At 39.7% G+C, this 12,411-nt stretch overlaps 2 protein-coding genes across 3 annotated transcripts in view; both read left to right on the top strand.

Annotated features, from left to right (window-relative positions):
• Nucleotides 1-12,411, top strand: part of LOC146492735 (major histocompatibility complex class I-related protein 1-like) — a 44,963-nt gene that overhangs the window by 17,496 nt on the left and 15,056 nt on the right. The window lies entirely within an intron of this gene.
• Nucleotides 2,566-11,584, top strand: LOC146492736 (uncharacterized). Its single transcript, XM_085147929.1, has 2 exons — nucleotides 2,566-3,011; nucleotides 8,841-11,584. The coding sequence occupies exons 1-2, from the start codon at nucleotides 3,004-3,006 to the stop codon at nucleotides 10,516-10,518; spliced, it is 1,686 nt and encodes a 561-aa protein (XP_085004055.1). The 5' UTR covers nucleotides 2,566-3,003; the 3' UTR covers nucleotides 10,519-11,584.

Here is a 12,411-nt window from a genome sequence, read left to right as displayed (position 1 = left end):
CACTGCTCTTCTGTTTAATGTAGAAGCAACAGTGCGGATCCGTGGCACAAGGACTGTTACAGATGAACCTGCATGCTGGGTTTTGCTGGGTAATGTGACCAAGATACAGCCAGAGGTTGGCCATAAGATAGACTTCTCCTCTTCAGCTGCCCAAAAACAGCTCTTGATCAAAACATAAACAGACCATCTATATTGAAAGGCAAAAGGAGCCGTCCTCAAAAAAGAAAAATCACACCTGCTACTGTGGAGGAGTTGTCACTGCTATAATGCCATAATGTTTTATCTAGGGGTCTAGATTTATGCCTGTAGTGCACTGCTGTGTAAATAATTTGCATTTACTGAATATGTACTGACTGAGTCCCACTGTTCAAAAATTGAATAAAGAAACAAACTAATGTTTGCCTTTTTTTTATTATTAAAACCACTTTATAGAACATCACATCCGTTACAGTGTAGAATCCATATCATTTATAGTTTACAAGTGACAAAATGTTTACATAAAATCATGACAGTGTTTACATATCACCCACTACTAATATTACTTTAATTACTGTATCTTTTGAAAAAATACCGCTATTTATACAGCAAAAGACTTAGGAATGTTTAACAGGAGCAGGTTTCATTTTTCCCTGGTTTTATTATCACACTGTTCACCAAATGCAGCAAACCTTCACCATCTTATCCTGAAGGGTCACCTCTTCACCCTCACATGGAAGAAGTAATCTGATTGGCATGGTGGTATGTTTGAAGCAGGTCCCTTGTGTAGTGCTGGAACTCAGTCATGATGTTTCATCCATTTCATAGGCTGGTTTGCTGCAATGATGCCAAATAATTAGCATCTCTATAAATAGAAGGTAGTTCTGCAAAATCACTCAGTAGGATGTTTGTTCTAATTTGCTATGAGCTCAGAGTGCATCGAAAATAAAACTAATAGGCTATAAAGAGTGATATGAACATATTTAGAACTTACCGGAATGAAAATGTCTGGAGCACCAACAGATATTTGGAGATGGAAGAGAACTGGAGCTCGTCTCACAGCTGCTATCCAGGCTAGACGCCTTCTTTTGGTAACATCAATACACGAGCTGCCTCATGTTGCTTCCAGGTTGGGAAAGAATGAAAAGATAAACCATTTTCAAGCTTATTCTCTTGCCGGTCGTGCGATCGAACATTGCAGCGGACCACACAGCAAGAACAAACCGTGGCTGTTGTGTGTGCCTTCGCTCCTTCGTCGCTTGCGCTTAGACCCCGAACATGGCGGATCAGGCCAAAATCCTTCCCACGCCCACCCCCGTGACATCACGCTCCAAAGCCCTATAAGCAACGTTTAGGGAGCTCTATAGTATTCAATGAGAGGAACCTGCACGTCAATTCTCGCCGCGAGGGGGGTACCCTGCGCGTTGATAAGTGAAGCAGAGGGAGCCTGACCATGCGTCACACATTTGACGAGTTGGGAGTGAGAATGTGTTGATGTATGAAATTCCAATGTTGCAAGGACAATTTCAATTCTGCTTAGCGTTTATTAAAGGGTTAGGGTTAGAGTCAGGGTCTGTTGATCGACGGACAGAGGCGGTTTCTCACAGCTTAAGTACAGTTTTTTGTTTTACGGCGGTTTTTCCCGAAGTCGCAAAAGTATGACTTCACAACATTCTGATTGGTCACTTGCAATGTTGATCCTGGAACAACCTTTACTATGATGATCTGGGAACAACACCAACACGACGATATCAGATCGTGCATTATTGTCAGCTTACTGAAAGAGGGTGAAACTAACCACAGTCCAGTCATTGATGACTTTGTTCAGTGGTGTGAGGAGTCTTATCTCCAGTTGAACATATCTAAAACAAAAGATATGGTGATTGATTTAGTGAGATGGTCCAGTCGTCTGATCGGTGAGCCTCCCTGTACGCTACAGTGTCAAACCCTGCTCCTCATGTGCTAGTGTTACAGCATGGGAGTGACACACAGGAAGATTTGGACCCTTTTACAGGTGTCTGACTGCCAAAATTCAGAGCATCTCTGCATCCATATTCTGTTGATCATGACTGGGTATTTACAAAATGTTTTATCTTGGGTTGCGCACACAGAAAGAATTGTTAAGTTGGTACCACTTTATACAATAAAATCCATAACATAACCCTCAGATACCAAGTTTGAAGAAAAAGCACAACCATTACTTTCATGTTACCGCTTCACAAACCATAAAAACAACACTTATAGGCACACAGATATAAAGTATAATTGGATAAAAAGAAATAAAAAAACCCTGCAAAGTCAAAATGAAGCTAAAAGAAAAAACTGTGAGGTCCCTCTGCAAAATACCAGGGGTGGGGCTTTTGGTGTCTGTGTTTCTCCTGAATCTGCGATTTCTTAGAAATCACATGGTCTTGCAGCCCCTCCTTCACTGGGGAATATATAAAACTGCTGAATCATCTTTGCGCATTCTGCCTTCATCACGGAGCTTCCTGACGCTAGCAACACAGATAAGATGATTTCAGATGTTGAGCTCAGGAAATTAAAAAGGAAAAAAATTCCCACTGAAATTGAAGAAACTGATTATATTTATTCTTGTAATCATTTAGTAACCCTTCAAACCTAACCTGTCGCTAGCGACAGACAGGTTTTTTGGAACGTTTTTTTTTTTTTTTAACATCTGTAACTCCCGTAACTCTTGAACCATTTATTCTAAAAGAAGTATGACGCTTTCTGAAAGCAGACACTTTTTTTTTGATGTGATTTGACAAAACCTGGAGGTGGCGCCCTGTCTGGGATTAACGTAATGACTCGAATTTCACAGAAAAAGTACAGAGTTGGTGCTTTGAGGAACCATTGGGACTTATCGATTGTGTCAATGGTCCAGTTTAGGTTGTTGAAAGATTCTCGCAAGAATGTGTATTTTTTTTTAATCTGCACTTTTTTTTATCCTTCAGGTCATATTTTTGTCGTTTTTAATCCAGAGAACAGACTGCACTGACATCTCATACCTGGACCTCAGCAGTCACCATGGCAACGTAAGTACAAGTGCAGCTGAGATTTAAAAAGAAATGAAAGAAACTTCATCTTTTAATGTACAATATGAGCTCACATACACATAATTTGTAAAGAAACACACAGCATGTGATTATTGATTGAAAGATTTTTTTTATTATTATTTCATTATAATCTGAAAAAAGAGATGAAACAAAAAAATACAATCTGCAAATATACACGGTAATCCATATTAAAAGCCATCCTGTCATGTTTCTGGCAGTTAACGGACTGCGGTTCATAATGCTCTGTTCATTTTTATTAAATGAATGTCAAAAATATCCCCAGATACAAAGCCAAAAGTAGTAAAATAATAATAAAATAAATGCTTTTGACAGCATTACATTAGTTTTAGACTAATTTACTTCCTTATTTTTATGTATTTATTTAACTACGTATTTATGAATTTGGTTTTGCATTTTTAAACTTGAGTTGTGTAGAAATTGATAAAATAGGTAGTATTAAATTCAGTTCTTTGCATTCTTTGGCGGCCGAAAAAGACTGTGCTCAGAGTGGTCAAAATTCAAAAAATGATCTTTATTTTACATTTCCGGAAAAGGAGACCTGAACACACAAAGACATAAGCTCAGGTCTGAAATCAGTAGCAGCCTGCATGGTTATATATATATATATATATATATATATATATATATATATATATATATATATATATATTTCCGCTGCACGTCACACCCACACTAAGTTTCGATCAAAACACTCTACTTAGTTTCACTTTCTGTCTGCACCTCCTGTGCTCTGCAAAAGCATGCAGTTTCCTGTCAGCCTGCAACCTAGTTTACACTCAAAGTTGGCCCTCTCTTATTAAAATACATAAAACAATATAATCAGCAAATAAGCATTACAAATATATATATTTAAATCCTAACAGTAGTTATAAGTTTCGAATAGAGGTTGGAATGTAGATGAAATAAAGAGCAAAGAAAATGACCTGACTTGGTGAATATATCTGTAAGCAGCCCTCAATTCAACTCAACTCAGATACTTTATTGTCCAAAAAGGAGAAATTCGTTTAGCATCAAGGCAACAATAAGTGTAGAATATATTTATACTGGAAGTGCTGGGCATACAAGTCTGGCCTAAGTCTTCGGTCAGAAAGACTGCAGCAGTCCAGGAGTTTAGTTCACCGTCTTTAATGAAGTTTCACAGAAGAACTGGTTACAGCAGGGCTTGCCAGGATAAATCCAACTGTGATACAGCCAGATATGCACTTATAATTGTGGCAGATGCAGTATAGGTGACTATAAGCATGGTTGTCTGGAAACAGAAACAGGTAATACTATAATTAGCAGGGTCAAAGATAACTAAGCAACAATCAGAACACATCATCTACTCAAACACAGCAATATTTTACTATGTCCACAAGGGGTCGCCGTAAGACCAGAAGTTGGCTAAATAGCACATATCTTCCCAGTTGCTAGTACTAAGACAAGAATGTGGCAAGCTAACAACAGCTAAACTAAACAATAAACAACCGAAAAATCCTTTAGCCGCGGGATATAGTCATTGGAGGAGATTCTGGCCACTGGTATTAACTTAGTGCTAATTAATTAAATAATTAAATAAACCTACTAACGTGATAGCAGTGTACTGAGGCATACCTTTAGCTTGAACATACACAAACAACTATAACTATTATCATACCAGTTAACCTGTCAAAGGTAATAACACTTACAGTCTCATTAACGCACACGGAATCACACAAACTGCGATACAACTGCCATGCTCTGCTGCTGCTTTTCATCTCTCACTCTCCCTCTGCCTGATGCGCACATGATCACTGGTGCGCTTGATTCTTGCCTCTAGACATCCTGAGGCCGAGTCAGCAGGGAATTTGCACAATAAGAGTGAACAAAACAATAATAAAAACCCACAAGACAGTTATTTGCCATTAAGGAGAGGGGTTGTAGTTTGGGATAAAGGAAACCTGGAGTCTTTTGGTCTTCCTCACAGGTACTCTAAATTTATGGCCAGAGGGCTACAAGTCAAACTCCACTCCAGGGGCTTTGCCACCAAGGAGTTATTTAACTGCCTCAGTGACCTCTCCCCCAGAGATAGGCGAGTTGTCCCCATCATCTCCAGACTCTGCTTCTTCCACGGAAGACATGCCAGTAGGATTAAGGAGGTCCCCAAAGTATTCCTTCCACTGCCCAACAATTTTCTCAGTCAAAGTCAGCAGCACTTCACCTGTACGATAGACAGTGCAGGGAGACCACCGCTTTCCTTTCCTGAGTCACGTGATGGTTTTCCAGAATCAGATTCAATAGGCAGCGGAGGAAAAGCGGGTCTGGAGGCCGACAGTGTGGAAGGCAGTGGTGGCAATACATTTCAGGAGGCCGCCCATTACAGCAAAGATATCCAGCCCGCGGCCTGGAAGGTGGCCTATGATGTTGAGGTGTTGGAAACGGTCAAGTAGGCTGTGTCAAATGTGGGTGAGGACAGCCTGGATGTGCAGGCAGCCGGGGCCCAGGATCCAACAGAGCAGAACCAGACGGAGCAGGATGATAGAGGAGTCGGAACCAGTGACTGGACAGCTGCTGTAACCACCCGAGAAGCTGATATGGGTGCAAGGATCAGCAGAGTCTCAGCCGGCCTGGAAACCAGAGCAGGGACCAACTGGGCCCCAGCCCCCCTCACCTCGGAAACTGAGACAGGTGCAGGAGAATACTGGACCATAGCCATCGTGAGGATCGGAGCACAACGAGTCAGAGGAGGAGGATCAAAGAGAACACTCTGTGTGAGATTAACTTGCTGCTCTGAGTGAGCAAAAGAAAAACAGTCCTTTGCAGGCTGGCTGAGCTCGCCTGAGCTCTCAGCGGAGGCTGAGACGACTCGGCTGAACTGTCTGCAGATGGTGGAGCAGGCTGCACTGGCTCCATAGCCTCCAGAGTTCCAGATTCAGCTGAGATCAGCAGCTCAGTCTCTGGGCAGGCCTCTTGAAGCAGAAACAGTTTCTGTATATGCAATTTCAGAACTAGACTTTAAGCTCTTTGAGTTAGTGTCAGATGTACTTTACTTTATTGATTTATATAGGACTCTTCACAGGATAAAAACCACAAAGTGCTTCACAATAATATAAAACAGATAAACAAAAAACAGCACAATTGAACATACAGCACAAATCTAGTTAAAAGCTAGTCTAAATAAATGAGTCTTAAGATGATGTTTAAAAGAAGATGTCCCAGAAACAAAACACTCAGGTGCACACTGAACAATCTCTTGATGCGAAAGCTCAGTAAATAAAACAGTCTTGGGCTGAGCCTTTGAGGGAATATTTACCACGTCTGCTGGAAAGGTGGAAACAGTAATCTGGGAAAACAACCTTAACACACTGAAGTTTATCATTCTCAGTAGAAATAGCTCCGTGCACAAAAAGAGCAAGTGACTGAGCTAGCAACTGAAGTACTGGTTGCAGTACTGGTTGTCGTGGTTCTCCTTAGCCTCCAGAAGAGGAGGAGAATGGCTGGATGGGTTCACCTGAGCCTCCAGCGAAGACAGGACATTTTAACTTGGAATTAACAGACCGTCTGTTTACAGACTTGGAGTTTATAAGTCCTAGCCCAGACGGAGCAGAACAAAAACAGTCTAAATTTGACACAGGTTCAGAAGCAACCGTAATAGTCTGCAAACTCACAAATTAAAGAACAGAAATCGCAGCCTTTGAATGCTGAAAAACACACAGTTCATGTTCAACAGAAACAGAAATGTCAGGACCCTCTGTCTCTGAATTAACAGGTCCTGAGTTACCAGGCACAGAGTTACGGGTCTCTGTGATGACACAGATGGAGTTTACTGTCTCAGAAATGTTTAGTTGAGCTGGAACAGCAGTCTCTAGGGAGACGATGAACTCAGTCACAAGCTTAAGAGGTTCAGCTGCCTGCTCAGAGGCTCATAGTACTCCTCCTGGTACTCCTCGTTGAGCGCTTTCCTCGAGACCGGGATACAGGCGTCAACAGAGAAGAGGAAACGGAAGAGTGGGCAGAGAGTGGGTGAGTGGCAAACGAGGAAGTCCGGAAACACAGAGGACCCCCAAGAACCAGCCGGGTCCTATCAAAGGGCGAGCAGCGCCCCCTTACCAAGTCTGCTGGGTCCATTTTGTGGTCGCGTCACTCTGTAAAGGTTTGGCTGTGAAGTAGGCAGGATGTGGACCCAAATGCAAACAACATAGTAAACTCAAACAACACAGCTTTAATGCAGCCGTGGAGGTGATACAAAATACAGTGGTCCCTCGTTTATCACGGGGGTTACGTTCCAAAAACAATCCGCGATAGGTGAAATCCGCGAAGTAGCCAACTTTATTTTTTACAGTTATTATAGATGTTTTTAGTCTGTAAAACCCTCACTACACACTTTATACACTTTTCTCAGAGAGGCATGAACATTTTCACACTTTTCTCTCGTGTTTAAACACTCTTAAATTTCAAACCTTTGTAGAAAAAAAAAGGCCAGTTTTATAGAATGAAACCAAAGGCACCGCAGCCGAGTGTGTATAGCAACCGTGGTGAAATAATAAAGTATGCTGAAAAACATTAAAATATTGTCGGGTCTGCTGTGGATGTGTTACAATACAGTACATGGATCAAAGATTTATGTAAATTCTGACAAGCCGAAACCATTCTGTACTTCACAGGAGACACAGCACAATGGTCTACAGCCAATCAGGACACAGAAGACAATGCACTGTTAAAAAAAAAAAAGAAAGAAAGAAAGAAAGATGCAAAGTTTCACGAAAAAAGATCCATGAAGCAGTGAAGCCGCGAAAAGTGAACCGGGATTTAGCAAGGGACCACTGTAGAACTACACTAAACTGGGATTCTGAAACCTAGAGAAACACAGGGAAATGCACACAGCTATGAGGGTGTGGATGATGACAACAAGAGAACCACAAGGCTTAAATACACAGACAGACAACGAGAGGATTGGGAACAGATGATAACACAGCAGGTACAAATCAGAGCTAACGAGACACAGGAAGCAACGCAGACTAAACTCAAGACACGTAAGCTTAACACAGAGACATCAGACATGGCAACAGGGAGAGAACATAAACATGGGACCAGGGCAGGCACAGAGGCACAGAACAGGTGCTCAAAATACAAAACAGAAACCAAACCCTAAAAACAAGAAAATCTTAAGAATTAAGCTTAAACATAAAATAATAGTAATAAAAACCAAAACCACTGAGTCAACAGACTTCAGTGGAATACAAATATTATCAGGCTGATCTCACCACAATTTGTTCCTCCAGTTCAAAAATCACGGACAAACAGTATTCCACAGTTGTTTATGTTTTTAAACCAATTTTGCACAGAGAGACATTTTCTGAAAAATGTATTGATAGCATTGTTGAATATTGTTGTTCTTAGTTAAAAAACAAAAAAACAACTATACATAAAATAATTACACCATAAAGATGTTTTGTTTAGTGGTTTATTTTACTGCAACCTGGAATTTATTGCAGCGTACTTATATTTTTTCAATTATTTACAAAAGGTTTGAGGTGTGGAATAAACTGCAATGGAGAGTTTGGAAACAAAATATGAGTGTGTGTGGTGAGAGGATGTGTTTGGAGGGGAGATTTTTCTTGTAAAACAAAAAATTGTTTGGGAACTGTACTAGACTAACATGAAGCCTTTGATACCATAGAGGAGATCATATTACAGCAGATAATCAGCAGATTACAAAAGTAGGTTGATTATGTGTCTGTATGTTGGAATGTGCATAATTGTCTTCAATGTGTGGTTTGTGTCACAAAATAAACAAAAGTTAACTGATTTGTATTTTTTTGTTCTCAGGACAAGTGGTAGCTCCTTAAAACACAAGGATCTCATTACCAATAGTGTTCTGATCCATCCAGGAACTCCTGCTGTCTACCAGCTGAGACCAAAGAAAGAGAAGTTTGGAACTCTGACAAGAATCACTGTTGGGGAAAAAAATCCAGACACGATAAATAAAACCATCTTACTTGTGGGTGAAACAGGAACAGGAAAATCTACTCTGATCAACGCTCTGATCAACTACAGCATGCGAGTGAAGTGGGAGGATGAAGTCTGGTTTCAGATTGTAGAGGAGAAGGAGAAAAGTCAGGCAGAAAGTCAGACAGAAGATGTGATCGTGTACGAGATCTTTGGTTTTGAAGATGAGACTGTGCCCTACTCTCTGACCATCATCGATACTCCTGGATACGGAGACACAAGAGGGATTGAACATGATGTCATTGTTAGTGAAAGATTGTTGGATTTATTTCGATCAGATGATGGTGTTCAAGAAGTTCATGCAGTGGGTCTGGTAATGAAGGCGAGTGATAATCGACTGAGTGACAGACTGGGATACATCTTTAATTCAGTGACGTCTCTGTTTGGAAAAAACTTGGAGAAAAACATCGTAGCTCTCATCACACACTCAGATGGAGTAACACCTGAAAATGCTCTTGAAGCTCTTGAAGCTGCAAAAATTAAATGTGCCAAAGATGAGAATGAACCTGTTTACTTCATGTTCAATAACCAACAAAAAAAACAAAGAACAAAGAAAAATAAGAAGGGCTTGGAAACGGCATGGAGTGTATCAGAGGAAGGAATGAGTGAATTTTCTAATTTTTTAGTAAATATTACACCACAGAAACTGATGACAACTGTTGAAGTGTTAAATGAACGCATCAGACTGACAGCCTGCATCCAAAACCTGCAAGAGAGGATCGAGTTTATTGAACTGAAACAGACACAAATCACAGAGATTAAAGACGAACTGAAGAAACATGAAGAGGAGATGAAGACAAATAAGAACTTCACTATAAACTTTAATGAGGCCTACAAAGTTAAAGAAAATATTAAAGTTGGGTGGTGGTGGTTGATTGGTGGCTCTGCAGGAGCCGTCACCTGTAGCAAATGTAAGGAGAACTGTCACTATCCTGGATGCACAATGGCCTGGTATCCTGAACACTGTGAGGTGATGAAGAAAAGAGAAAATGGAACAAAGCACTGCACTGTTTGTGCCAACAAGTGTCCTGTATCAGATCACGTGAAAGAAAAGAAGATCTATGTGACCAAGACTAGACCTGCTGAGATGACTAAGGACGAAATGAAAAATAAATATGAAGAGAATAAAACAGAAAGTGAGAAAAAGTCAAGCCTTCTGGAAGATCTAGAAAAGGAAATGAACCGACTGACAGCAGAGAAGTCACAGTGGCTGGATGAATCCTACCAACATGTTGTCAATTTGCAACAAATCGCCTTGAATGTTTTTTCTGTGTCCACTGTTATACACTTGGACTTGCTGATTGAGAAGATGAGGGAGAAAGGAGACACAGAGAAGGTCCAAAAACTGGAGGAGATGAGAAGCAGAGTGGATGAAGGAACCACAGCAGCTGTGCAGTATCTACCTGCAGCTATGAAAGAATTTGGAAAAAAATTCTGGAACAAGATGACAAAAAACAGACAGCGAAGTAGAAAAATCACAAACATTGTCCTGACATGACTGTATTTCTGAAAAAAGAAATGCCTGAAGCAGTTTTTCACTTACTTATTTAGTCAATTATCATTTAAACGTATCAGTGACTCTTTTATTGTTAATTGGCTGCAAGATGATGAGACCAACCATGGATGACAATTTGACAATTTTACTAAATGATGTGATGGGTCCTGTGTTCAGTTAAACATATCCCAAGACAAAATTCTTGGTCATAGAATTTAGAAAACATACACATAGTCATGTTCATTAATGGTCAGACAGTGGACTGTGTTCCATTGTATAAAGATCTTGGAACAATGATTGACTGAAAACTGAACAATGAAGCAAACTGTGATTTTAAATTTAAAAAAAGGGCACCAAAATTTTTCATGTTTAAGGAAACATTCTCATTTCCATACTGACAAATTCATGATGATTTTATTTTACTGTGCTTTTTACCATGGTGTCATGATTTGGGTATTTATATATAAAGAACAGAAGCTTGCTCAATCAAACCATTAAATGGCCCAGCAGGCTGATTGGTAAGTCACACCTTGAACCATTATTCCTGTACACCAGGTAGTTAGAGCAGTTGATGATTTAAGCCTTTATATAGTAGCTTTTAGTTTCTTCCTTGTAGATGTTGGTGTGGGGTATCAAAGTGCAGAAAACAGCTCTTTTGCAACAGAATCAGCCTGGGCGCAAATACGTCCCACATGATGCTCTGTGGCTTCTCTGTTAATACTTACTTTTTACCTTCATTATGCTTGTCTGGCTTATTTTATGTTATCTTAAAGAATGTTCATTGAGAATAGATGACTTACTGCAGACCAAATCAACCAACAGTTATAAAGAAATCAACAAGGTTTGCATATAATCTCTTGAATCTTGGGACAAAGATAATAATTTTATTTTGTTACTGAGTTTAATGCATGGCTATACTTTTTAAGCAGTTCTAGAAACAAGTTTTATTCTTTTATTTGTAGATTAAAAATTAGTAAAAGCCAGCATATTATTCAGAATTTAAAGTGCAGTGAAACCCCGACTTATGAAATTAATTCGTTCTCGAGGGTCTTTCGTAAATTGAAAATTTTCGTAGGTCGAAGCACCCATTGCGCCTTTTGAGTGAACGATAGGCTATAGGCTAATTGCTAACTGCAACAACAGTACGTCGTTCAAGTGGAACAGCGGAGCACAAGTATGAAAGCCAAGTGGGTTGTCGCATGATTCGGAAGGCATTGTGGGCATTGTAGGCATTCTTGGCTCAGCCAATCAGAGCCAGCGGATTTCGTTAAGCGGGCATTTTGCCGTAACACGGGCAGAAATATTGCTGTTGCCTTCTTAACTTGAATTTTTTGTTAAATGGGGTATTCATAAGTCGGGGTTCCACTATATGAAGCTAATAATCTGCTGTATTAATGGAATTTGTTATTGTGTGAAGATAACGTTTTTGAGTTGCTTGGTGATATTGTGAATTTATTGAACTTTTAAACAAAAAAAAAAGGAAAAAAAGAAATATCACATTTACTTTTATATGCTGAGTACCTCTGTACACAAATATTTTCATTTGATTTAATTTCTACTTTCATGACAGTGTCGGGATGAGAAAATTATTTTACTGTTACTATTCATGACCATTATTATTATTGTTGCATTACTTATCATTTATCATCATTTGATTAGAGCATTTATTGAAACTGTTGATGTTACATTAAAGTCTGTATTTCAGGTATGAGCTGAATTACATAATAATCTTTCATTGCAGGTGCAGCTGTAATCATGTTATACACATATTGCATTTTTGTGCTAATTAAAGAGTTGAAGCTCAGTTGATAATGGTCGGAAGCTTCGGTCAGCGTGAGTTTGATCGATCAATTGGAATACCTACTGGGCTAATGAAGGATTGCCTACATGCTTACA

This window comes from Neolamprologus multifasciatus, chromosome 22 (assembly GCF_963576455.1).
Source record: "Neolamprologus multifasciatus chromosome 22, fNeoMul1.2, whole genome shotgun sequence".
Classification (NCBI taxonomy): Eukaryota; Metazoa; Chordata; class Actinopteri; order Cichliformes; family Cichlidae; genus Neolamprologus; species Neolamprologus multifasciatus.
The sequence above is the reverse complement of the archived record's forward strand: the minus strand, read 5'-3'. Positions and strand labels throughout refer to the sequence as shown.